This window comes from Onychostruthus taczanowskii, unplaced genomic scaffold (assembly GCF_017590055.1).
Source record: "Onychostruthus taczanowskii isolate IOZ18803 unplaced genomic scaffold, ASM1759005v1 scaffold2, whole genome shotgun sequence".
Lineage (NCBI taxonomy): Eukaryota > Metazoa > Chordata > Aves > Passeriformes > Passeridae > Onychostruthus > Onychostruthus taczanowskii.
Window position 1 is genome coordinate 4,799,984 of NW_024499239.1, and position 26,047 is coordinate 4,826,030.

General features: G+C 46.7%; 3 protein-coding genes across 4 annotated transcripts in view; all 3 read right to left on the reverse strand.

Annotated features, from left to right (window-relative positions):
* Positions 1-1,512: 1,512 nt before the first annotated feature.
* On the reverse strand, positions 1,513-2,960 carry ZAR1 (zygote arrest 1). The gene is made up of 5 exons (XM_041403167.1): positions 2,241-2,960; positions 2,091-2,159; positions 1,914-2,006; positions 1,766-1,840; positions 1,513-1,686 (listed from the first exon to the last, which is right to left on the reverse strand). Exons 1-5 carry the CDS (start codon positions 2,958-2,960, stop codon positions 1,543-1,545), a joined length of 1,101 nt encoding a protein of 366 aa, XP_041259101.1. The 3' UTR covers positions 1,513-1,542.
* A 309-nt stretch (positions 2,961-3,269) lies between these two features.
* SLC10A4 (solute carrier family 10 member 4) lies at positions 3,270-5,766 on the reverse strand. The gene is made up of 3 exons (XM_041403166.1): positions 5,381-5,766; positions 4,775-4,985; positions 3,270-4,147 (listed from the first exon to the last, which is right to left on the reverse strand). The coding sequence occupies exons 1-3, from the start codon at positions 5,764-5,766 to the stop codon at positions 3,632-3,634; spliced, it is 1,113 nt and encodes a 370-aa protein (XP_041259100.1). The 3' UTR covers positions 3,270-3,631.
* Positions 5,767-21,714: 15,948 nt separating this feature from the next.
* The window catches only part of SLAIN2 (SLAIN motif family member 2), a 33,417-nt gene continuing 29,084 nt past the window's right edge, over positions 21,715-26,047 (reverse strand). For both annotated transcript variants that reach the window (XM_041402586.1, XM_041402585.1), the window contains one exon: positions 21,715-24,357. In XM_041402586.1, the coding sequence (XP_041258520.1) occupies positions 24,291-24,357 (67 nt within the window). In that variant the 3' untranslated portion in view covers positions 21,715-24,290. The remainder of the gene's footprint in view (positions 24,358-26,047) is intronic.

Genomic DNA, 26,047 nt, shown 5'->3' on the forward strand with positions numbered 1-26,047 from the left:
ACAGCAAGATGAGTTAAGCATCAGTGAGTTAACACTCACTGCCCCTCAAACCAGAAACGTTGATGCAAAGGATATTGTTTGCCACACTAGCTGCCACTAACAGAAACTAGCACTGAAGCTGTTCTACAGCATGGGCTGAGACTGCTTCTCTCTAGCACTTAATGGAATGGTTCCTCAAGTAAGCTGGGTACAGGTGTAGACAAGTTTGCTATAGCAAATATAAAAATCACTCTTGAAGCTGTTCTACAGCATGGGCTGAGACTGCTTCTCTCTAGCACTTAATGGAATGGTTCCTCAAGTAAGCTGGGTACAGCAAATATAAAAATCACTCTTTCAAGAGACGTTACCTCAAGAGTTCTGCAAAAGGCTTGGTGACTATGCTCAATTTAACAATTAACAGTGCCAGTAGCATTCTCAGAAAAGTAGGTTTTCATCTGAGTTTTTCCAGCTTCATAGCTAGAAGGTAGACTGGGGCAGTGGTGTAGGTTTTACTAGCATGTGAACCTGCTCAGAGGGTGATGCTGTAAGTTAGTCCCAGAGTCACCTTGTAACACTTGGCTGAAGCATGGTGTTCCTATAGAGAGCACCAACAGCCCACAGAGAGCATCATCTGCATGTAACCAGTGCTGGTTCTGCCATTCCTATCAAACAGGACAAGTACAATTCCTAGCTGCAAACCCAACCCCAGAGCAGTGTGGGAGTGTCAATCCTTCTGATGGCAGGCATCTAAACTGTAATTAGATCAAACACTTCAAGTATAATCCATCAAGTGCACAGCTCTTGCTCTTCATCTGCAGGTTGAAAAGGAAGCCAAGCAGATGCAGTATTACTGCACCTTGCTCCTCTGAAGTGTCATTTCCCTCCATAACCTTGTGCAAGTAAGATGAGCAACACATTTACCAAGAGACCATCGCCACAATATGTGACTCCATTCCTCAGCATTTTGTGAGAGCATCCCTGAAAAGTTTTGTCTTTTACCTACAGATAAGAAGACCAACTTAGCTAAATGCAGGCCAGCTGTACCAGTAGAAGTGATTCAGTACTTACACTGCACTTCTCAATTTCCTACTGATGAAGAACAGGTGCAGAATACTTTGTACATTGAATACAGGTGTGCAAAATAAGTAAATACTACTGGTGTTTTGTTCATCATGAAGGATGGTCTACTATCTACACAGACGTCAATTTGATGTTAACTTCAAGCATTTGATTAGTTCAAGAGCAGGAGCAGTAACAGAAACCCTTTCCACCTGAGAGTCTACAAAGTCCTGAGTCAGTTGCTTCCAAGGCCATCACTGATTTACAATACACCTCTAGGCTTGCTGCCTATGCAAGTTACGGAATCTACAATATGCACCCTCTAAGCTGAGCACAAACCCACCTGATCATTTGAGTATGCTTTGCAATACTTTTATTTACATGCTTTCTTAGCTACATCTCACCAAGTATCTTCAACAATATCAACAACAAAAAAAATCCTGCTCTACTTGCAGTTTTCTTGACGAGCCCTAAACAAAAAGAAAAAAAAAAATCCCATCCCATTCAGATGATGTATTTGAAACTGAACGTGCTATCGCAGGAGAGGCGTTTCCCTTTGCATCTCCCACAGAGGTCCTGGCGGTGGGGCCTCTTGGGATCCACGTGGCGCATCTTCACGGGGCAGGTGCACCGCGTCTGCTTGCAGCTCTGAGGGAGAAGGCGGCGGTCGGCGGGAGCGGCCGGGCCAGGGAGTGACCGGGCTTAGGGCAGGGCGGGGACCCCTTACCTGGCAGGTGATGTCCTCCACGCGGTACGGGTTGTAGGACTTCTGGCAGGTCCGGCAGAACTGACGGAAATAGACCTGTGAGGAAGACCGGGGTCAGTGGGAGGGCGGCGGCGAGGAGCGCTCGCCGGGCAATCCGAGCCGGCCCTACCTTGTTGGTGCCCTGGACGCACCAGACGTAGGCGCTCTCCCAGCGGATGTTGCAGGCCTTGCAGTGGTAGTACCCGTACTTCTGTTCCAGAAACTGACAGGGACAATGTTATTCGACGGTGCGGGCGCCTCTCGGGCCAGCCCGGCCCCGCTCTGCTCCCCCCCGGCCGACACTCACCTGGAAGCGCAGGCGGGTCTTGCCCGCCGACGACTGCTGCTTCTGGGCTGAGGCCGGCGGCTCTGCCGGCTGGGCTGACGGCTCCGCCTGGGCTGACGGCTCCGCCGCCTCTGCCTGGGCTGACGGCTCCGCCGCCTCTGCCTGGGCTACCTCTGCCGGCTCCTCCCGGCTTGCCTCCGTCGCCTGCTCCGGGGGTGCAGCCGAGCGCTGCCCGAGTGGCTCGGCCGGGCGCTGCTCCAGCGGCTCGGCGCCACCCTCGGGGGGCTTCTCCCAACTCGCCCGCACGGCAGCCGCCTCCGCCGCCCGCTGCTCCCACAGCGCGGCCGGCTCCTCCTCGACGGCCGCCGCCTTATCCTGCTGCTGCGGCCGCCGCTCCGGCTCCGGGCTCGGCTCCTCCAGCAAGGCGGTGAGTCTGCGGGACGCCACGGGCGAGTAGACGGCGATGGTGCGGGGGAAGCGTACGGCGCGGGTGTTGGTGGTGGCGGGGCTGCCCAGTTCCTGCTCCGCCTCACGGGGCCGCGGCGCGGCGGGCCCGGGGCGGCGGCGCAGCAGCGTGCGGGGCCCGAGCGAGCACTGCACCGAGGCGTCCTGCCGCGGGTTCACCTGGACGCCCACCTCCTTGGTGTTGGCCTTGCGGAGCCGCGGCGTCAGGTTGGGGTTGACCTGGGAGAGGATGGCCTTCAGCTGCGCCCGCTGGTAGTTGTCGAAGTACTCGGCGGCCGCCTCCCCGTAGCCCGAGAAGTAGCTGCTGCCGCTGCCCCGCGGGCGCCAGCCGCCCGCCGCCCCTCCTTTGCCCTTGGGCGGCGGGTAGCGGTAGGAGTAGGGGTGGTAGGCGCTGTAGAGGTAGCTCGCCATCGCCTCCTCGGCCATTGCACCTGACCCGGGACAGCCCCCGGGCAGTGGCCTTAAATACCCCCGGGGCGGGGCCGGGCTTCCCTCGCCCCCGACGGGCGCCGGCCTTGCGGCCCCTTATCATCCCCACCTGGTGCGCGGCCTTGGGCCATCTCCCACCCCCTCTCACCTCCCCGGCCGAACCAGGTAGCGCGACTCTTAATTGCCTCCAAGGGAGTAAACAGCGGAGAACACGGGTTTGGTTCGGCTTCGCCATGTATTTGTGGTGACAACAATGAGAACAATGCTTTTACAGCAGGTGGGAGGCACAAATATACACATGCGACGTGGTTTTTCCTGTCATCTGAACTGACACTGAGTTCGTGTTGGCTCTGTGGAACACTGTTTCTTCCTTCTAGCTATTCTTGCTGCACTCAGCCAGGCAGCAGCCTCCTTGCATGAAGTTTTAGAGCTACTGGTTTGTGTCAGTGATGCTTTTTATTTTTTTTTCTTTTTTTCTTTTTTCTTACCTTTACTTTTGAGGAAGTAGAACTGTCATGGTAATAAACACATATCACCTTGTACAATGGGAGTAGCTGGACAAATGATCGAGGCTGGGCAGCTCCGCTTGCACAGCAGCAAGCACAGCCCCAGCCTGGCTGCAAGCACAACACACATTCACGTCTCTGGGAGTTACCTCTTTGTCCTGCCTAAAGCGCCGTCTGAGTCGGCTCCATCTGAATGGAGTTGTGCTCCTCTGTGGTCACTGTGCCATATGAAGTGTCAGCTACCTCCTCTTCCTTCAGTTTCTTGTAGGAAATGTCTGTGTCTTCCTCTTCACCAAGTGCATCTTGCTTGTAGCTGTCTTTTCCGTACATTTTGTATGCCAGCACAAACAGTCCTGCTTCTGCTGACTGAAAAAGCGCATAAAGCAAGGGAAACATGTACATGCTCCCTATGAGCTCTGGGGAGAAGGTGAGTTTTAGGATGGCAGTGCAGAGCTGGACGTTTTGGCACCCTGTTTCCAAAGATACTGTTCTCCTGCAGTGTGGGGGCATTTTAAAGACCGTGGCTAAGCCGTATCCCAAGGCGTACCCTGCCAGAGGCATCAGCACTGCAATGGCGTAGACAGACGCAGGAATCTGTGCCAACAGATCTGGGCCCAGCATGGTCCCAGTCAGGATGAACAGGACCACCAGAGTCACCAAGAGGGACCACAGGGAAATCTAGCAACAGATAAAGATAACATGAGGGCTATTATTTTGAAAGGATAAGCATAGCAGGTAGAGGCTTGCTAAAGAATCAACGTGACAAAACATGGTTGCGCTGCCCTTCCCAGGTTTGCTCCTGGCCTGGGATTTTGGTGCTGTTTGATCATATCCCACGAAAGGAACGGGCTGAGGTCATCCTATATCATTTTGCTTTGGGGTGACTTGCTGGGAAAAAAGAGTTTCAGGACTTGTGCCTCTTCCTTTCTCAATTAAGCTAATTTAGTTGCATGTTTTAAGGAAGTGTGGCTGTGCCTGCAGGTTGTTTTTGCCTGACCTGGGTGCAGCAAGAGTGGGGAGAAAGCAGGATGTCACGGAATGCCTCTGCTATGGGGTCCAGGATGCCTGCCGGGGCAGAGCACCACGCTGCCCTCCCTCCTGTGCGCTGCATAGAGAGTAACCGGCCCTTTCTCTCGCCTTCTCTGCCCCACCGTTTTATTTCAAGACTTTAAGTCTTTGTATTCCACCTAAGCAGTTGAATATGCCTGTGTGAGACTAACACCGGTTCGGAGAGACCAGAAAGCTTCCTGCCGTCGGCTCCCCTTCCCCGCTGCCGCCCCGGGTCGTTCCCCGCGCCGTGCCTACCTTGACCAGGAGGTCGGCGGCGCGGGGGTGCCGGTAGCGGATGAGCACCCCCAGGCCGATGGGCAGCAGGGTGCTGCCCAGCGTCAGGCTCACCGCCCCCAGGGGCAGCAGCTGCACCACGGCCGTGTTGATCCAGTGGCGGCTGTAGATCCAGAGGCAGAGGGGCATCAGGAAGAGGGCCAGCAGCGTGGAGGAGGCCGTCATGATAATGCTGCGCCGGGGGAACCAAAGAAATGCTCCATCACCGCGCGCCCGGCCGGGGGGCAACCCTGGGAAGCTCCAACCCCCGCTGGAAGCGGCTTCTGCAGCCGGCTGGGCACTTCTCACGGCAAGAGCCCGTTCGCTCTCCTCTCTCCATCCTCCACCCCCTTCCCTGCTTCGGCCAGGATGCGGGCACGCAAGCTTTTTAGGGAAGGAGGCAGAAGACGTGTGTCCAGGCTCTTGTAACATCCTCCACAGGAGAGCAGTGCTGGCGATTCCCAGAGCGCCGTGCCCGCCCGCCCGTCCCGGCTCCACCGGCGGCAGATGCCCAGCGAACCCTCCCTGCCTCCCGGGGCCGCCGCAGCCCCCCGACCGGCTGGGGGTGAGGGGCAGCGGGGCACCTACCTCAGATTCATATCCCCGTCGACGAGCACCGACATGAGGTTGGAGAGGTTGCCCCCGGGGCAGCAGCCGCACAGCAGTACAGCCACGGCCGCCACCTCGTCCAGGGCGAAGATGAGGGCGAGGAGGAAGGCCAGCAGTGGCATGGCCACGAATTGTCCCAGCAGCGCCAGCAGCAGCCCTACGGGCCGCCGGAGCTGCTGCCCCAGCTGCCCCAGCTCCACGGCGCAGCCCAGCCCCAGCATGGTCACGCAGAGCCCCAGCCCCACCAGCACGCTCAGGCCCTGGCTGAGGGAGCGGTCCCCGAAGGTCTCGCCGCCCCCCGCCAGAGAGCCGCCGTCGGGGCCGCCGCCCCCCGCCGCCGCCGGGGGCTGCGCGGAGCTGGCCATGGGCTGCGCGGCCCCGGGAGCCGCCGGCTCCCCGCAAGCACCGGAGGAGAGTGACGGCGGCGGGGCGGCCGTCAGTGCGGGACGCGGGGAGGTCTCGCCCCGGCGGGCGGCGGTGCCCGCATCCCTCCCCGGCTCCGCTGGGATCTCCGGGCGCTGCTGATGCGCAGCGGCCGCGCTCCCGGCTGCTCTGTGCTGCGGGCGCCGCCCGCGCTGCCCGGACCCACGCGGGGCCACCCCCGGCGTGGGCGGTGTCTCGCTGCCGCCTCGACGGCGGTCACCGCCGGCCGCCAGCGCCGCCCGGGCCCGGCGGAGGGAAGCGCAGGCGGCGACGGGCTCACGGCCACATCCCCCTCTCCCGTGCGACCCCCGGCATCCTCTTCTGGAGCCAGCAGGACCCGACCTTTCCAGCCGAGGACCTGAGGTATCACAGGATTTGTTTTGGCGTCGGCATTACAAAAGGGTCAGTTAGCGTCGCAATGTCTCGCGATGTGGGTGGGCAGCACTAGACCCTTCTGCTGAGGGATTGCTAAGCTCGTTCCCCCTCCAGGCAAGTTGCTATTGATAAGAAGGTTTTGGAATGTGTGAGGAAGGATGGAAAGCCCTTTTATGAGGTCGAGATGGCACCGCTTTCTGCTGGTGGGGACCCAGAAACTTGTCAGGAGAGGTGATACCTTTTAAAGGGTTGTCAGTACACGTGAAGGAAGCAGGCAAGCTCACAGGCATGCAAGTATTCAAACCAGGGTAAGACACAGTTCATCACCCAAAAATCACATCCAAGGGCGATTAAACTGTTTTCAGTCATAAAATTGTGCTTTCAACATTGGCTTTTCATTAAATAATTGTGTGTCACTCTGTTCCTTCAGAAGTGAAGTGAGGTATAGAATGCCCAACTACACTCAGAAGGGCAGGAGTTTCTGAGAGACGAGGGCAGCTTCCGAGGGCAGGAGATGGTGACTCTCACTCTTGGCACCACTATTGGCCTTGTCTTAGCAATGTAACTCTTTCCCTCACTCACCCACGGGGTTTAGAGGGATCACAGCCACCACTTCACATTACCACTCCTGGGTGAGGGTAGCTGATTCAGGACAGAGCAGCCCCAGAGGCTGCCCTTGGCTTCTGCACTTCTTGTGTCGCTCTATTTCTGCATGGAGCATTTTGGGTCACAGCTGGAGGAGGGTACACCAGATTTAAGGAGAGAGTCTGTGGGAGCAGACTCTGCACTAACTGGCTATTTGCCTTAAGCTCCATCAAATCTGAGTTAAATTTTAGGCTGTCCTGGGACTCAAGTAGAAATTATTGATGGCTTGAAAGAAAACCACACAGTTTGCCTATTAAACCTTTGGTTCTTTCTTGGGGCACAGGTAACACAAGAAGTGCAAGTAGTACCTGGTGGCAAGATCCTGAAAAAGCAACTTTGCCAAAATGATGCCACCTTCAATACTGTTCTGCCTGTGTTTGTTTCTTTGTCATTAGCCTAAGAAGAGCTCAGGGAAGATGAGTCATCAGAGCTGAATAACCAAATAGGATCCGGATTGCTTTAGTTCATTCAAATTTTTGGCCTCTAGAGGAGGGGAACTCAGGATCTGGTTGGCTTTTTAAGCCAACAGCATCCTCTGGATTTAATTTGCTGGTTTACATACACAGAAAAGTGCTTGCAGTGTATTTATTGTGCTTCATAAAGTTACCACTGTTCTATCTTATTCCATCTGTCATGTAGCCAGTACTTTGCCATGCAACATGCAGCTCATTCACTTATCATACCCTCCCTGGTTTGCAGGAAATGCCAGGGTGGTTCCCTGTGGTGTGGCTGGCCAGGGATCACTGTGGGCAGACCCAGGATGGATCCACTGTGTGAGCACAAGGGGGCTGCTTATTGAGCAGGTGGGAAGGGCACAGCCAGGCCTCCTGCTTTATCTCTGAGTGCCACTCCCCAAACTCCCCCCTGCAGCAGGGCTGGCCACAGGAAGATATTTTTATATCATAAAGTGTGGCACCTATGGTGCAGGCAGTTACAGGAGGAGTCCAGTGTCCCTGGAAGCAGATGCAAGCTCTTTCAGAGCCCACCCCAGTCAGCATCAACTCCAGTTTGAACTGGGCGCTGAACTATAGTGGGAAAATGTGATGAATGCATTGCAACAAATCAAGACCTCTTGAGATTTTTGTTATAATTGATCGGCTAAAATTAAAGTTAAACTCTTGGTTTAAACATGAGCAGTGAAGCTGGCTTCAGGGAAAGCCAAGTCTGAATCCAGCCAATTGGTTTTGCAAATTGTCCATCCACAAAGTACCTCCACTCCAGTGGGCAGCCGGCATATTTTCACATGCAGCATTTAGAACAAAAAATTTTGTACCTGCTGCTGAGCATGGTTCTTGTCTCTAACTTGCTGCAGGCTTTTCTGATATGTCATAATGAAAGCACAGTCTGGAGTCTGGAGTGATGCTGAGTAGTTTTGCAGGATCTGGCTGTGAGGCAGCCAGCTCACACATAGTGAACACCTCAATGTATCTAAATCCATGGATAACTCCTTTCTGCTTTCTTTTGTGGAGGGCAGGAGAAAGGATACTGCCTACCCTGCTATTACTGGAAGCCACAAATTGAATATTTGAGTATAAAAAGACTTGGCAAGTAAACCTGATCATACATCATTCTCAATTATTCCTTGTTAGTCCTTCTGTTGAAAAATGGGTAAAAGGATAAGAGTTAGCAAGAACAAAGAAGAGGGAGGGAAAGAACCACTGAAATATGAACTTGTTGTAGTTTGTAACTTTTATTAAAAATATTGCCTTATGATAATTTTAGAAGAGGGTTGATTTCCACAAAAGAGCACTTGTGCTATAAGCCAGTCTGGAGAGGGAGAAGTCTCCCAAAACCAAGGAATTTTGTTTGCTCCTTTATAACAGGATTTTTGTGCCTTCCCTTTGTTCAACTAGAATCAAAAGTGAAAAATAAAGGATCAACTTGTAAGGAATTCTGGTAGTACTGTAAGGAATGTGCAAAGCGTTGCTGTTTACTCAGTGACTGCTTTAGCACACTGTGTGATGTTTCAATCACTTGCTTCTCCTGACAGACATCTGGCCAGATACTAAAAGCATCTGGCATAGCCCAGGACTACTGCAAAATTGCAATCATTGTGTTTATGCTTCCTCTTGGTGACCCCCAAGGGAAGTCGCTGTGGGTGTTGTCCACTGAGCTGAATTTGGGGCAGCAAGAGGAGGTTTGGTGTGTGCCTGTCCCTCTGCAGGCTCTAGAGCCTCAAGCAACAAGGGTTGGTTTGCAAATCCAAGTGAGTTAAAGATAAATCAGAGTCTTGAAGTTGAAAGCCTAAATCCCAAACATGTTGCACTTCACAAGTGTGCATGCTGTAGCTATGAGCACTCCCTAAAAGCAGCCAGTGGGGCTGGGTTAGAAAGCAAAGGGTGGTCACCCCCTCTTTTCCTGCTCTTCCCATTTCAGCTTAATATCCATTTCAGTCCCCGCTCCTCCTGCCTTGGCTCTTGTGTGCTGTGCCTGGGTCTGTGGGAAGTGGCGTCATGCTCTGCCTCTGCACGTCAGTGCCAGCTGATTTGTGGAGCTGTGCCGGGTGTTTGCAGAGCAAGAGAGGCCTCTGAAGGATAGTCCTGGAGGATGGAAAGCTTTCAGTCAGCACCTTAAGGCTGTGTGCTACTAAAGATGATGGGACAAAATACTGCTGTGAAGTGATGTTCAGGTGAGACCTAGCAGGAGTAGTTTCTGATTTCCAGGGGATGTACAATCCCTTCATTTCTGCCTTACTTGCTATGCACCTAGGCTATGGATAGAAATAAAATTAAAGACTTAATAGGGAAATAATCATTTACCATGGGAAAAAGAAAAGTCTTTGCTGTTGCCTTGAATTAAAATATTCTTTTATTGTGTATTGTGTGATGCATTTTAGGGTAATTTTGTGGTAAACTCTATGAAATGCATAAGCTTGACCTTATTTATAATGTAAATCCAGAGCACTTATTTTTGTGGCTTAGGAGAGTTAGGAATTGGAGCCTAATTGTGCAGATACTGGTGCTTTTGCTTGTTCTTCCATGATTGTCTTTGTGCTAGGAAGGATGTGTCACCTGGTCCTTTGCTGAACTAGAACCTGTCTCCCACACTGTCTCTCAAGAGTGGCAGCACACAGGGGACTTTGCACCTTTTGTCACTCCTACCCATAGCCCACCCTCACAGAGCCAGCAGATGTGAGATCTTAGCAGACAAGTAACTTTATCCTTTCTAAGAATTTTATGTTTTAAAAGTTCTATGTTTATGTTTGGGATGTTGTTGTTATGTTGGTTGGTCAATAAAGAGTTTTCCAATCTTATTTGGAAATAAGATGAAGCACTGAGATCTGTGCAATCAAGTTTTCCCCAAGAAACCTCCCCAGCCAGACACAGGCAGAAACTGCTTTGCTGAGGATGTGCCAATTGATAGATGTTGCTCCTGCCCCAAGCTGCCTGTGTGTCACACAGAGGCAGAGTGCAGCTGTGCCATGTAGGTGGAGAAAACACAAGTGTCATGGGTCTCCTGCTACTTCATTGCTCCTGCAGGTGTCTGTAGTGCAGGAGCACTAGGATAGATCTGCCTTTCCTGCCTTCCAGGCTTTTCTGCTACTGTTCAACATGACACCTGGCCCCACTGCAGCACTGTTACTTCTTGTCCTGGGTTTGTTTATCTTCAAGTCTCCTCTGTCCTGTCCTTAGCAAGCTGCTCCTGCTCAATCCTGCTTGGTAAATCTCCACAATGATCAGCATCTTTTATTCCATGCCCAGCATCCTCGACCAGTCCCAGGGTCTGAATTTCAGGGTGCAGAAAATTAGATAAATGTCCCTTCCTCTCCTCTTCAGCAGCAGTCATTGCTGTGTCCCTGTTGTCTCCTCTTAGAGGTGAGATCCCATCAAATCATCCTTGCCTTCTCCTGGCTGAGGTGGCAAAGGCATCCAGGCACCCTCCTCTGCTGCGCTGCACCTTGTCTCTCCTGTGCCGTCTTTGTCATTTCTCTGTTCATGGGAGTGCTGGTCCCCCTTTTCTCATGGGTTCCACTTCCTAATGATGCCTGCTTCAGTCCAGTCCTGCTCTGTATTTATGCCTGCCTTGGGAGCAGTGCCCTCTACCAAGCAAGTTAGAGCCTCTGAGATTTTATTACATTGAAGTGGTGTGGAAGGGAAGCAAGCCTGAGCCTTGTTACCTCTGGGCAGTCTCCTTTGTGTCCCCCCTGTGTGTTCAGTGTCTGACCATACAGGAAGAGAGCCTTTCACTGAAGCTCTGGGTTAGCAGTAAAGGGCAGAAATTGTTAAAATCCTCCTGTTGCACTTGGTGTTCCCCCACGTTTATTTTTAAGATGTCTGAAACCATTAATCAACAAGTACGTGCATGATGCCTCAGGTCGCAATGTTCCAATACTTCATAATTAGAACTAAGTGTATAGGGCTGCGTGATCTGCCTTCTAAACGAAGAGGCCTTTTGCCAGCCATCCCATTAGGAAAGGTCTTCTGGTCCATGAAAAGAGATGAAATCAGGGAATCACTGAAGGATAATTTTGTAAATTGACTGCTGACAGTGAGTTGTTTAGGCAGTTGTATCCCTACAAGTGTAAAACTATTACTAGCAGCAAGTTTTTCTTTAAGAAAAAAATTGCCTTTGTGTGAGGTACCTTTACCCAGATTCAAATAAGGAATTCATTCACTATTCCCTTTTGTTGTCATTTGATCTTTTTCTGGAGTTGGAGTGTTATCAGAATTAAGATGAAAAGTCGTAATAAATGACCTGATGACTAATGCATGCGTTGGTCCAGAAGAGCCAAAATTATCATCCTGCCCCATCAGATAGGGACAAGGAGATGAGATGAGGATGACTCTGAGAGCACTGGATTCAGATTTAAAATTCAGTGGTATTTTGCACTGCAAGCACAGGCTCTCACAGGCAGGTGTTCATAGGACTTTAGAAACAGGCATGTCTTGGCTGTCACAGCTCTGGTTGACCTCCCCAAGAGCGTGACAAACAGCCTGCTCAGCACCTTCACTGATGGTGTGGGGGACCACACTGTGCTGTGGGGGACCCTGGTGGCTGTGGAGGACATCAAGGCTGCGGAGCACAGTGACAGTGGGATGCGCTCAGCCTGGTAAAGGGTGAGGCTTCAGGATGGATGTGCAGTTGCAGTTCCAGATCCATCTGGGTTTACTTGGCATTCATCGTCCCCTGAAGGTCCCAGCCCCCTTTTAATTTTCTATGTATGAACCTGGGGTTAGGGGCATAAATCAAGAGAGGTAATGTGGAGGCAGATCACACAGATGTGGTTTTGTGCCTATACAACCTATAATTTCGGTTTTGCAAAAAAAAAAAAAAAAAAACCAGATCAGAGTAAATGATGCCAAGATATTGTCCCACAGATTAATTTAGTTGTCAAAAATGCATAAATAAATACATTTAATACCATCTATAGCAGCAGTTGCTTCATAAAGTATTCATTTAATTGAAGAAAGACACCCAAAAGAAAAATTACATCACTTACCTGCCAAAGCTTTCTCTGTATTAAAAGGAATGTTAATGGTGAGCCCCATGGGAATGATAAGAGCTAATAGCACCAATATTCTGTATCTTGGGTTACACACAAAAAATATCTTTGCACTCAGTTACCAGCCATTTGTATCATGCCATTGAAGGTGCCTGGATGTGGACTAAAGCTGTTTTGTGCTAGCATAACCATAGAATAAAAATTATTCTTGTCCTGCTGCCAAATTTTTACCAGATATTAAAAATGAGTATCAGTAATGCTGATCAGCAAGTAAGGAAGCCCTTCAAAATAGGTGCACCATTACCTAAATTAACTCTTGAGCTGTCTAGAAAAAAATGTCAGGGAAATGGGGGGAAATAAATCTCAAACGTAATAGACATCTCTTAATACTTGTCTCAGCTCATGTTGTAATTAATCCTATGAAAATAGCCTTGACACAGTGTTATGTGCACTTTTAAAACCGTGATGAAGCAGAACATTTTTGAATAAATCACAGTATCAGTAGAGCCTCTATGTCACTGCAGCTGAGGCAGAGGTACTCTGGGCTTTGTATATTTGTTGATTTTCCTGAGAGATGAAAGTGTGAATGTCTTGATCAACAAGATCTTTTATTTCCTTTCTCCACTGCCCAAGCAGAAATGCTGGGTATGCAGCCAGGGGAATATTTATTCCTGCCTGGGTTGTCCATTCTTAATCTTTTTTTATAAGCTCCCAGCTCCTCAGAAACACAGTGGGTTTGAACTGCTGTAAGAGAGGTTCAGATCAGACACTGATGGGGCAGGTAACAGCCATGGTGCTGAAGGCCGGATAGTCCGGGCAGGCAGCAGCGATGTCCCGGGAAAGGTCAGGCGAACATCTCTGCGGCAGCGTGAGCTGCAGCTGCTGACTTCGCTTTGGGGTGGCACAGCTCCTTCCGGCCCGGCTTACCTGGCTGCCTGGCACCTTTAAAGGGCTGCAAATGCCCTTTATCCTCCGCGGTGACACCTGCCATAACACCTGGCCTCTCCCTGGGGCATCTGTGCCTGGAGCTGCTGGCAGCGCCTCCGGGATCGCAGGCATCAGCCCAAGCTGGAGACGTCAGGTGCGGTTCACAGCCCAGAAATGGAGTCTGTGTCCTGAACTGCTTGCAAATTTTATTAAGCTGGCAACATCTTGCATCCTGCCTGCCAGAAAATGAGCCTTGGACAGAGCTGTTTCGGATTGGATAGTCAGCGGAAGGAATAAAAACAAGGGCTGAGTGGTCAGCCCCTTGTTTCAGGATGAAAGAATTAAAGAAAGACAAATGATTGGAATAAACATACACAAAAGGGCCACTACAAGAGCTCCTTTCCTCTGCTCAGTCCACTATAGTATAAGAAAGCAAAATATTAGCAATAGTATTAAATTAATTTTAGGATATTGAAATACATCAATTACTAAAATAATAGAAATAAATATATAACATTTATTTCATACACACTGTTTAAAGCATATAATTTCTAAATAAAATATTTGAAACATATATTTTACCCATATGTACATGGGTGATCCAAATGCTGAGGAAGTTTCAGGAGGAGATTCTTGCTGCTGAATCAAAGCTGACAGGGACCAAAGCAGTAGCTGCCCACAGACATCTGTAAGATGTCAGTGCTCAGTGTTTCCACCCAGCTGTGAGTGGTACCATGCAGTAACTCCAGGCCCACAAGGGAAAGTCCACCCACACAAACCTGGCCCAAACCCCTCCAGGCAAGGGAGCGCTGTGCAGGATAGCAGCTGGGGATGGGCAGGAAATGACAGTCTCCACTTCCCATGGAAATACAGAAACTCATCCTTGCAAAGCAAGTTGCTTCAAGCTAACACCAAGAAGCCTAGACAAATCCAGGTCCCAAATGCAAAGTGCTAATGCAAAACCAGCTAGGGAAGGGGCCTTCCCTGTCCCCAGAGAGTTTATTATCAAGTGCAAAGATGCAGGGTCATTACAGGAGAAGTTATACATGAGAGTGATCAGTTTGCATAGGATCATGCTGGAAATAGTGGCAAAGCTGCACAGTGGCAACAAGCACACTAAGCTCCAACAGGTACCAAAGTCTTGAGGAGGCAGCATGCACAGTGTGATCCCTCCGGACAAAACAATTTTGTTTCTCTATCACTGCCAAACATCTACACAATCAATTTTCACTTGTAGCTTCTCAAAGTGTTTGAGTGATGTTGCTGAGACCCTCCTTAGGACTTGCCATAAGCAGTGAGCAATCACCTCCAGTCTCTACAGACACATGAATCCTGCTCCCAGAGGGACTGCAGAGGGAGAATGACTGCTGGGTTCCTCCAGCAAGCAGCAATTCATTGTAAGGGCTTCTTTAAACCCTTTGATTCAGTAGCAAAGGAAAGGTATCCAAGCATATTTTCCCTTCAAGTGGAGAGGCTGTCTCATAGCTCGTGGCTGCTCCCAGTCCCTGCAGCATGCTGGCACTCACTGTTAGCATCCCAGGCCTTTTGACATTCAAGACATTTTTGGCAGTGATCTTAGCCTTCATTAGATAATGAAAGATATTATCTGAGAACTCAGAAGGAGATTTTAGAAAGACCTTAAGTAACCAAAAATTTAATTTTGAGGGATAACAAACACTAAGAGCCATTGGCCAACCAGCATAGGAAGCACTAATCTATGAGTGCAAATTTCACTGCTGCTTGTGCAAGGCATGTCACAGCTGAGCTCTTCCCAGGAGATTTCTTGGATCAGATGCCCAAATCTGGAAGCCCTGAGAAGCCAAGCTCTGCAGAAAAGGAGATTGACCCATGCTCCCTGTTGCAGAGTAGTAACAGCACCAGTTTGCAGTCACTGCTGTTGCCCCAAAGCAGAAGCAGTCGTGATGCAACGCAGACTCCCAACCCCTGCAGGGATTTCCCAGCCGTGCCAAGGGGAATTGTTGGCTCAGCACTGCACTTGGGTTGCTCAGAGGGGCTGCTCAGGGGGTTGGCTCTGCTTGAGTGCTGTGCTGACTGGCACAGCAAGAAGAGGAGGGGTGTATGTCTTGTCTAATGCATGCAATCTCTGAGTAGCTTAATACAAGCCTTTGTCCATCCCACTGTCTTGAGATGTTGCTGTGTCACCACACATCTAGCTGGAAAAACCCAGACCAGTTGGAAAATATTTCTGAAATCCTAAACAATTCAAGGAGATTTAGGTCCACGTGACACTGAGCAAAAAGTCTAATGGGAGTGTTTCAGACTCCTCAAGAGGTATATTTTATGGCCTGCTGTGTGTGGCTTCATCCGCCCTCAGACTAGGGATTTCCTGGCATAAATGCAGCTGTTAATTACATTCAGGACCTTATGCACAATTCAGTGAAAGCTCAGGACAGTGTGTTGAATTGAAGCTGAACTAGACCAAACTTGGTCACAGTGAAGGCAAGATCACCCTCTAGTGTCTGAAGAGTCCTGGGTAGGAAGCAAAGAGCAAAAAGAAAACCCTGCAATATTTAATAGAGTAATAAAATGCAAAAACTACAGGAAAATAGAAGGGCTAAAAAGAGTGCATAAGTGGGTAGTAAGTGTAACCTTCCAGTGGAAGGTTACATTTCAAATTTTCAAAGAAGGTTTCTGGTAGGCAGATTTCAGTGACTTGTTTGTAATTAATGTTATTTAATTATCTTGATATGAAGAAGTATGCAGAAAGTGAGAGCACACAGATAGAATCTGCTAATGAAAACAGTTGAGGGACTTCAGGGTGGAGGGCAGCACAGAGAAATGGCCTGGGCAAGGAGCAGGGGAGATGGGCTGAGTCAAGGCACTGATGAGGGTACATGGTTGGAGCTCCTTAACAAGAAACACCTATTTTTGTACTTCAGTTCTGCCATTGAGGCACTTGGGCCAGGGAAAGGAGTCTTAAACTGCTGTTGTACCTTTATGAAGGTGGGGAAATAGGGTACAAAATCAGTATAGCCTACTACACTGTAGCAAGTCTTGAGCAGTAGGTTGTGAAGTGGCTTCCTAAATTGTAGGTACACAGTTTGTGGTAACTGGGAGTGGGGCTGTGGCTGAGCCTCACCCCCAGTGGGCACAGCTGTGAGCAGCAGGTGAGCAGCACTGACAGCAACGAGCCTTGGAGTGCCCAGGGGCACTGACCAACCACCAAAGGGAACAGAGGGCACACAGGTGCAATCCCTCAACATGAGGGGTATAGAAGGTAGGGCTAAACAATTAGAAGGGTGGATTTTTGCAGCTTTCTGAAGTAGGAGGATATTGCTCTGTATGGATAGGTGCTTGAAGCCTTCTGCTGTGGTATGCGCTTGCTCTGCATGGGTTGAAGCCTTCTGAAATTGTATGATGTACTGTGTGTATCGTGGCTATCTCAACTACATGTGCTGTGGTGTATGTTGTGACAGTAAATGGAATTTTTCATTTCTTCCACTGACAGTGGACCACTGGGTAAGAGAGCTGGCACTGGTGGCTGGATGCAGGGCCCTGTAGAGAATTGTATTTCAGACCCCTGGGCAAATTTTTGTATTTCAGACCCCTGGGATAAATTGTAAAGGTGAGAAGCCCACCATGTATCAAATCCCTCTGTTCTGCTCTGGTAAAGGTAGCCTGAATTTGCCAGACTTTTTCAGAGCCTTGTGTTACCAAAAACTGCTTTATTGCTGAAGAAGGCTGAGCTGGGCTTGGGTGCTTTACCAGATCTGTGATTTTAAGCAAGTCCCTTTAATATTTCTCCAGTATGTTTGTGTATGTGGGCCCCACCACTCATGCTGAGCCTGTGTGAATGGCAGCATCAAGAGTCACTAAATCTTTGCTGATGTTCTTTTAAAGGGAAAATAAAAATCCCTTGACTCTGACATTTACAGTAGGTATTATCTGCTCTCTGACATTTGAGCTCATAAACTGAGGTCAACCAAATTTCTGTTCTTAATTTACCCCACTGTATCAGACCAGATATGAAGTGACTGGCTGTCCCTTTCTCTAAATAGCAGCCTGGCTCCCAGCACGTGAGTCAGGAAGCCTGGGAGTAATTTCAGTGATGATGGACTGAGCCTCAAGAAAATAAATGAGTGTCCTTGGGAGTGTATGGCAGAGCAGGGAACTAACTGAAGGTCTTCTACAGGCCACTCTTGTACCATTATGAGTTATTTCTTTGAGCCCACAGGCATTTGGGAGGTCTGTGTGCACTGCAGCAGCCGTGCCTGGTGTTGTCAATGGCTGCTAGGGCAGTGCAGCCGCTCCTCGGGGAGCAGCTTGGGGTGGTGGCCCTGACCCTGCTGCGGGTGCTGCGTGTGCAGGCAGGGCATCCTGTGGTCAGCGGCTGCCGGTTCTGCCAGCAAGGCTGGCCCCGGAGGGAGCGGGATGAGCCGGGCTGCTTCCCTGGGGCTGTGCGATGGTGGTGGTATCACACTGCTGTCTCTGACACGTAGGCATGGTTTTAAAGGGCTGAGAATCAGGACAAGGTTTTCATGACTCCTTTGAAGGCAGGTCACTTGAAGCAGCATTAACAATGGTTTTCTGTGTCTGCATTAGTGTGGTGGGGAGCACATGAACAGAAACAATATAACCGTGCCCTGGGCTCAGTAGTTGGGTGAATAAATGTAAGGGTAAATGGATCATTATGGAGCCCAGAAATAAAAGGCTGAGGCAGAGCATGAAAAGGAGAGGGTTTGCCTGATCTCCCCCTCTTTTTCTTTGAGAGGGGACTCAAAATGGTAGCAAGTGTATCAATGAAGTTTCTATTTTTAAAGGAGGAGAGTGACAAAATTATGGTGGCACAATAATTTTTGAGTCCTGCTGCTCATCATTAAGACAAACAGCTTTGAACAAGAACACTTTCTCTGCCTTTAATTTGGCATGTATTGAGTTCAGTAAGCCAGCAGCACATTTGGCCTCACCCTCTGCTCTGAACAGGAGCCAAACTCACTGTAACCCAGAGCTTGGTCCAGCATTACTTTCTCTGGCAGCATTTTGGTACTCACGTGCAGCACAGAGCCAGCAGCAGCTGTAAAATTTGCACAGCAGTGTTAACCCTGCTGAGTGAAAGGCAGGTAAGGATCAGTGGGATAACTAAGCTTTGCAATGGGTTGTGCAGTTTTGTTTGCTGATAAAGTCTGAAGGGAAACAACTTAGGAAGAGTGCTGTAAGAGAAACAGAGGAGACTGCTGCCCCATCCAACCCAGCAGCTGATGTGTCAGTGCCCAAGGCAGGTGCCTGGGAAAAGCAGGAGACTGGGAAAAGCCCAGCATGTCAGCCCCCTGCCCCGACCACTCTTCAACCACCAACACATCACACCCCAGCTATTTCCTGATCACATTTGTGGCTTTAAGCAGCCAAGGCCACAGAGAGTCCTAGGTCAAGTCACTGATGACTCCCACATTTAATAAGCACCTTTTTCTCTTGGACAGGGCAGAGGTGGGGAGATGTGGAACAAAAGTGTCTTTATTCACCTTCCTGTTACTATGTAGAGAGTTTCCATGAAAAAAATCCTAGCCTTGCTCCTGGAAGAGAGTGGAGGTAGCTGGTCTGAGGCTTCCAGAGATCACATGCTGGCTGGGGGGCCAGTACTTTGTCTGACATTAGTCCAAGCTGTTTGCACTAGTGAGGTTTTTAATCAGCCTGTCATAGCAGTGCTGTGAAAGGTTGCAATTTTCCAAGTCCCAAGAAAATCATGGCAAAGAGAATGGAAAAGAACAGAATGGAAAATAATATATAGTCCATATTCTGTGCATTGTGCATGATAACCAAGAGCTGAGTGGCACTGGAGATGAACCTTCTCAGTAAGGCAGATCCCACTCACCCCAACAGGGGTATTGTCTTAAGTCTCCCATACTGTAGTGCCAAAGGAAGAAAGCTTTCAGGGATAATTTAAAAACAGCAAGGAGTGGGAGAGCATGCTGGGAGAGAAGGCATCACATGCAATTGTCTTTTAAACTTTACTGTTGTTAGTTATTAGAACTATTATTTACTGTACTTACTGTTTGAGTTATTAAAACTATTTTCAAAAGAAAAATGAATTTGCATTACTTTTTGTCACTTTCAGGGCAATGAAGTTGGTGCAGAGTCTGGAGCTCTAGTGTTCTAGTTTTAGCACAAGGAGCAGCTGAGGGAGCTGGAGTGTTTAGCCTGGAGAAAAGGAGGCTCAGGGGAGACCTTTTCCTTGTTTACAACTGGCTGAAAGGAGTTTGTAGCCAGGATGGGCCTCTTCTCTCAGTTAGTGACAAGAGGACGTGGCCCCAAGCTGCACCAGGGGAGGTTTCTGTTTGGACATAGAATTTTCTTCACAGAAAGGACGATTAGACATTGGAATGCACTGCCCAGGGAGGTGGTGGAATCACCATCCCTGAAGGTGTTGAAGGAAAGATTGGACACAGCACTCGGCTGGTTGGATTTGATGATATCAGAGGTCTTTTCCAACCATGTGATTATCTGCTTATGCTGCTGATGGCAGAAGCTCACTTACAATGTAAGTATCTTCTTTTGTTTAGTCTGATGAAAGATACAGTATACTTTTGTCCTCTGAGAGTGCCACACTGCACAGAGATCTCAGGCATTCCAGTTTTGAAATCTAGTATTTTTTTTTTAATTCAGTTTGTAACAGGTGGATGATGCACCAAGTTAAAAAATTACTTTGCTGGTAAGAAGTAATTTTTGCTACCTATTCCTTTAAATTCTTTAAATAAATGCTGAAGAGCTACAAATCAGCTAAATCACTACAGTTGAATTTTGTGTCCTTCTAAGTGCTTAACGTGGTCCCAACAGAATTTATCATTTAGTGCAAAGAGGACAGTGACACACAGGACAACTCTGTGGGGTATCACAGCTGAAAAGAGTTGTAAATAAATCTTGTGGAGAGTGAGTCAGGTGGAGTTTGCTCCTTTAACTCTTAGAGCCAAAAGCATCATCTTCACTGGCAGTTGTGTGTAAAACAGGAGTGCTCCCGAGAGCAGCTGAATGCCAGCCTCGCCCTCTGAAGCTGTACAGTGAGTACAGACAGGCTCCTGCAGGTGTCAGACTTGGGCTGCACAGTGGCATGAAGGCCAGTCAGGAGAAGCTGGGCCTTCTGGTTTGTTTCTTAAATCAAAGCAGCTTCACGTGTTGCCTGTTTTAGTTAAAGAATAAACATTAAATCTAAAGTTTGTTCTGTTCCAATCAAAAGAGGGAGAACTGCAGACAATACTAACATGATCACTTCCCATACCTGTTTTAATGCAAAAACTTCTGAGAAATAAAAAAGGTATGTTTTAAATTATTAAATTGTGCACTCTGCAGCCATCTCAAAACCAGCAGCATAAGCATTTTCAGCCTTCTGCCCCCTTATATGTTCATAACTTTTTTTTTTCATTCGCCACTGCCATCAGGCTTCCTGAGGGGAACGCACATGAAATGTAAGAGGACCCAAAGGAGCTGTCACATCTTCCCTCAGAATGAGAACTGAGAAAAATACTGTTTCTAATCCTCAGTCTTGCAATATGGTGATGATACTAATCATAAAAAACAGTTTCATATAGAAGAGTTTGTTACAGAAATCTACTAAAAGAGAAGAGCAAGACTATTAATTACCAGATTTTGACACTGCTCTACTTTCCTGAAGGAACAGGGCAAGTGGTACTTGACTGCAGACTACAAAGTGACAATACCTTTAAGAAGCAGCAGGTCTGAAGCCAGTTCTCCATAACTACATCAGTTAACTAGGGAGAAACATTTTAACCTACTGGCTTAATTACAAACTAGGGGACTGTGCTGGGATAAATTATTAATTAGAAGTTTTACAGCTTAAATTTTGTTAAATTTAATATTAAGTGGCTACCAAATAGAATTAAACCTGCCCTTATTAATACCAAGATAAGACAAAGATGGCATTCACATTACTATTGAATCCTCTGCTTATAGCAAAATGCAGAACACAGAAAAATACCAAGTTCAAAGCTAACTTCTTGCTTGTATGTGAGCCAAAGATGCAGGCATTCATGTAAAAGGTAGATAAAACGTGTACTTCTCAGTTCCAAGAGGGCTTAGTAGGTTCACTTTTACATGGCTCAGTTTTCTGCATAAATTCCAGAATTTTTAAAATTAAAATTTTGTTTCATGTGGTGGTCTGAAGTGAGTATAAATCCTGAAAAATGAAGGGTAGGCTTGTGTACTTCAGACTGCCCATACAAATCACTCTGGATGAAAATTTAGAATAGAGATTTTCATGTAAGTCTGAACTCTGCAGGGTCCTTCCAGAACAGAGACACAAGTCTACCTCTGTCTGTCAATGAAATCACAGACTTAACCCAGATACAGTGTTGTACTCAGCTCATGAATTACAGTGGGCAGAAACCAATGCTGGTAACTTCTAGAAAAGTGAATACAGCTCCTGAAAAATCCAACCAACCAGAAAAAACACCCCATAAAATAATATCCTCTAAATTTCTGAAACACTTTTTAAAAAACACTTGTTGTGAAAACAATGATCTAGGAAGTATTTTGTGGTAAGAATATTTTATATATATTTTTTACACTTTTAACACTTACAAAAACATTCAAACACAAAAAAAATTAAATAACTTTGGGAGCAGAATAAATCCTTCTGCCTACACACATACATCAACTCCAAGCTGTTGGCACAAAAAGTAATCCACATTCATAAAACCCTTACTACTATATCAAACATAAGTTAAGTAAATCATAGGCACTATTTTATCAAATCCATATTTCCACAATGCTGCAGTAAATCTCTAAACACAGAGCCCCACGATTTCCTGATATCAATGAACTGGTAATGCACAAAGGCTTTCTATCAAACAGACAGTCTGTCTTCTCAGGAAGTCATTTGCTGTATTTTGGGGAGAACAGCAGAGAAAAGAATCCCTATAAAACTCAAGCTGAATTTACCCAAGCGATGAATTACTTAACTTAAGGAAACGTACACAAGTTTGATGCAGCCATGGTAAAACCCCCAATAATGTCACCTAAACTGACTTTCAAAATTTGTAAGTCAAGTGAAGTTTGATAAAATCCATCAATTTAAATTCCCCTTTCTTCAGTGAAGACTGCAGCATTGATTTGTACAATGCTGAAAAATTAAAATTCAGGCTTTACTGAGAATATGCACATTTAATCTAGTCCTGTTTTCTGCTGAACAGTGCTGTGAGATACATCCATTCCCTGCACCTGCAGGTGACTCAAGGCTACATTAGTGGTATGTACTGCTCTGTACTGGTCAAAGGTGGTTTCTGTTGAAATCTGACAATTACAGTACATTTGACACCCCAGCTCTGAAGTCTTAGCCCAGATCTTGATCTGGTGTGTGAAGTCACCCATCAACCCAGAGCTTGCTTGAGTAGTTTAAGTTGCAAGTTAGTCTCCACTCCTTCCTATTTGGTTTCTTCCAAGTCAAGTAGTATTGAATGGCTTTTCATCCAGGAATATGTTAATGTTGGCCTAAAATTCAAGTGCTAGAATTTCAGGATTAGTTATCCTCTTTGTGGTGGGAGCAAACTACACCAGCAGTCCCAAACTCAGTTACTAATGGGGTTGAAGGCTACCTACCGTCCAATCCGACTTGTAGTGTTTGTCAATCATTGCACAAAGGATATACCATTCACATTCTCTTACTTCATCAACTGTACATCCAAAATACTGAAAAACCTTCAAACAAAATCCCTTCCACTTAACTAGTCCCACTCAATACAACTTTAGCTACAGATTTTGCATGATGTCTTCCAAAACAGAAAACAATGGTTCAATGCTAAATATATCAGTTGTTCTGAGCAAAATGTGTTAGAGTAAGTCAGAGCCACCAGAGGAGTTTAATAGCTTGTAAACAGACATAGCAGGTTTCATACTCTGTTACCAGTAATGTAAGATACACATATGTAAGGCAAAGTACATATTTAAACACACTTACATGGGCAATATCTTCTGTAAAAATATTTACAATTTAAAATAAACCAATTTAAGAAATGGATGAAAGTAAAAAAATAGGATACAGAAAACTCCCTCATACCATGGAACATCACCTAAATGAATATCATTTGGCATCAAGAGTCAACTAATTTCCTTAAAATTTGTATGTTACAAGTGCATAGTTGTGTTTCCTTCTCCTTAACTATCAGCATTTACAGTTGCTGCAGGCTGCATGTATAGTGGTATGGTATTAGAATAAATCAAAATTATCACTTGCTCTTTCTTTTGCAAGGAAACCTGCTATAAAAAATTTTTCCCCAAACAGCAAGTCGTGTGTTAAAAATGTGGCTACAATAGTGAAGGCCATCTTTCCTGAGCCAGGAATTTAAGGTTAGAAAGATTTGTACAACTGATACTAAGCCCTTTCGGCAATCAAATGTAAGAGTAGGTAAAGCCAATAAATCAACACAGGAAAGATGCAATCTGTACTATTGCATTGTGTGTGTCTGCTACATTCAAACCTTTCAATGTGACAGAAGTCATGGCCACGACTCCCTGTTCTGCCTAATCCTCCAGAGTAACTGCTGATTCTTCCTGCAGTACTGAAGGATGGATCCAGTCCCAGTTGGGATCTCATACAATTGTTAAAATCAACACCTCCCTAGCACTGTAGCAGTCTGCAATCAGAACATGAGCTCTGATTCATGTAGCCTTGTTTCAATAGTACATATTCACCAATCTTTCTGCTGAGTTATAACAGGCTGAAAATGAAGTTTTGGATAATGTATGTTGATAGTTGTCCTTGCTGTTTTTCAAGATGGGCATTTCTTTGGCATTCATTCATTTTTGCCCCGACATTGGCCACTCTCATAAATGCTCATATTGATAACATTTTTAGCAAGCAATAAAAAAGCCCCCAGAACTGATAGCAATTTAATGTAGAAGTGATTGTATGACCACCAAACATCTGATGTTAGATGTCATTAAAGTGCTGCTTTTTAATAATCTCTGCCAGTTTGTGCTAATTAGAGACAGAGAGGTTTGGAATTTTTACAAATTCCAAGAGTCACATCTGAACAGTTTGTTTAATCAAGCTGTCTTTTTGCCTGGTGAGGAAGTATCCATGAGCACTGGAACATTAAGCTGTGCAGATCAGTAGCAGCCATCTTTCCAACTCTCATCTTTCACGTTGCCATATGTCTTGGGAGTGGGTAATGATCTAAAATGAAATGAGATGTTTTTCAGTTTCATATATAACTGCTGAAGTCTCTATCTACAATACGTAAGAATTTAAACACTTTATAAATAACTGAAATATACAGTTCATTCATTTACTTCTCTGCAAAACAGTGTACTTAAGATAGAGTACCATAGAGTATTTTCAGTTTTAGGTTTCATGTGCTGTAGCTTGGCAGCTACCACACCAGAAAAAAGGCTAAATAAATACACAGACAGAAAACTTACTGCTATTATACTCTTAAAATGCAAACTTATCTGCTTCCACCTAAAATGGGCCATTTTTCCAGTGAGGTATATAAAGGCAAATCCTTGGTTACAATATTGCATTTTGCTTACGTCAAAATCTGACATTCATAGAAACTTAATTATTGCACTGTGTACAGAGTCTGCATTATAGAACCATGGCAATGTTTAGGCTGGAAAAGACCTGTAAGATCATCAAGGCCAGCCATTAACTCAGCACTGCCAAGGCCACCACAAGACCATGTCTCAAAATGCCACATCTACACATCTTTTAGATATCTCCAGGGATGATGACTCCACCACTTCCTTGGCCAGCCTGTTCTGATGTTTGACAACCCTTTTGGTGAAGAGATCTCCCCTGATATCCAACCTAAACCTCCTCTGGTGCAAGCTGGGTCTATTTCCCTTTGCCCTATACATGCAAACTTTAAAAAAATATTTTTATAAAGTCAGTTTTTAAAAAGTTGAGTAAGTGAAACACTTCTGTAAGACAAGCTGTGATTTGGACAACCACACTTTACTACTATTAGCAAACTCCTGGCAAAAAACCTGCTTTTTATTACACAGAGTTCTGTACTGCTGACCAGTGCAGGCTTTAACCACAAAAGTCAGTGCTGTGACAGTTGCTTGTCATTCCCCTGCTAGCACTCACTGCAGAGCAGAACTTTTCCACTGTGCTATTTACCACCATTTTATCTTTTAACAGTACAACAGACTGACTGTTTTTCCCTTCCGTTTAAGGAGATTTTTAATATTTCTCATGGATGACTGATTCCTTATGTCAGCTTCCACTTAACACCTTCAGTGAAAACTGACATTCACAGTTAATACTCAGTCTCTCTTGCAGTAGTTTTTGAAATGACACATCAAGCAACTTCTATAATTGGGTGCTAGCACAGTTAAGTTTAAGCTAAAAATTTTGTTTCATCCTGTGGGTTAACTGCAGTGATTTTTACATAAAGTTTAGCAAATGCTATGGATGTCTTGGTGCATCTTCCTTCTGGAAGTTTCCAGCTGCCCAAGGACAGAAACTATCTCACCATGGTACTGTTGCTTGAGTTATGGAAGCAAGCAGTTCTGACTTCACAATGTGTCGCTCACACAAGCAAATTTTCTCTTACCAGGTATATTTTGGTAACTTTTTACCACATGCAGACAAATTCTTGCTGCCCTCTCAGTCCAGATTAAGATTTGATTTACTTAGTTCAGTATCGTGCACTACCGATTTCATTTTCACTCATTTACCATCACTCTCTCATTAAAGAACCTTTATCTCTCAGTTTGGATTCAAAACTGTTTTGGAAATACTTCACACGGAGGTCTGCATTTCTGTTCTGAAAACCTTAAGATCAAAATAACAATCGCAAGAAGAAGCAGCACAAATACACAATGAACAAAATTAATTTTGAAAACTTCAACCTAAGACT

Coding starts and splice junctions, on each gene's coding strand:
- ZAR1 (XM_041403167.1), bottom strand. CDS start 2,960: ATGGCCGAGGAGGCGATGGCGAGCTACCTCTACAGCGCCTACCACCCC. Junction 2,007..2,090: donor AGACCCGCCTGCGCTTCCAG/GTGAGTGTCGGC, acceptor TGTCCCTGTCAG/TTTCTGGAACAGAAGTACGG. Junction 1,841..1,913: donor GCGTCCAGGGCACCAACAAG/GTAGGGCCGGCT, acceptor TCTTCCTCACAG/GTCTATTTCCGTCAGTTCTG.
- SLC10A4 (XM_041403166.1), bottom strand. CDS start 5,766: ATGGCCAGCTCCGCGCAGCCCCCGGCGGCGGCGGGGGGCGGCGGCCCC. Junction 4,986..5,380: donor GACGGGGATATGAATCTGAG/GTAGGTGCCCCG, acceptor CCCCCGGCGCAG/CATTATCATGACGGCCTCCT. Junction 4,148..4,774: donor CCGCCGACCTCCTGGTCAAG/GTAGGCACGGCG, acceptor ATCTGTTGCTAG/ATTTCCCTGTGGTCCCTCTT.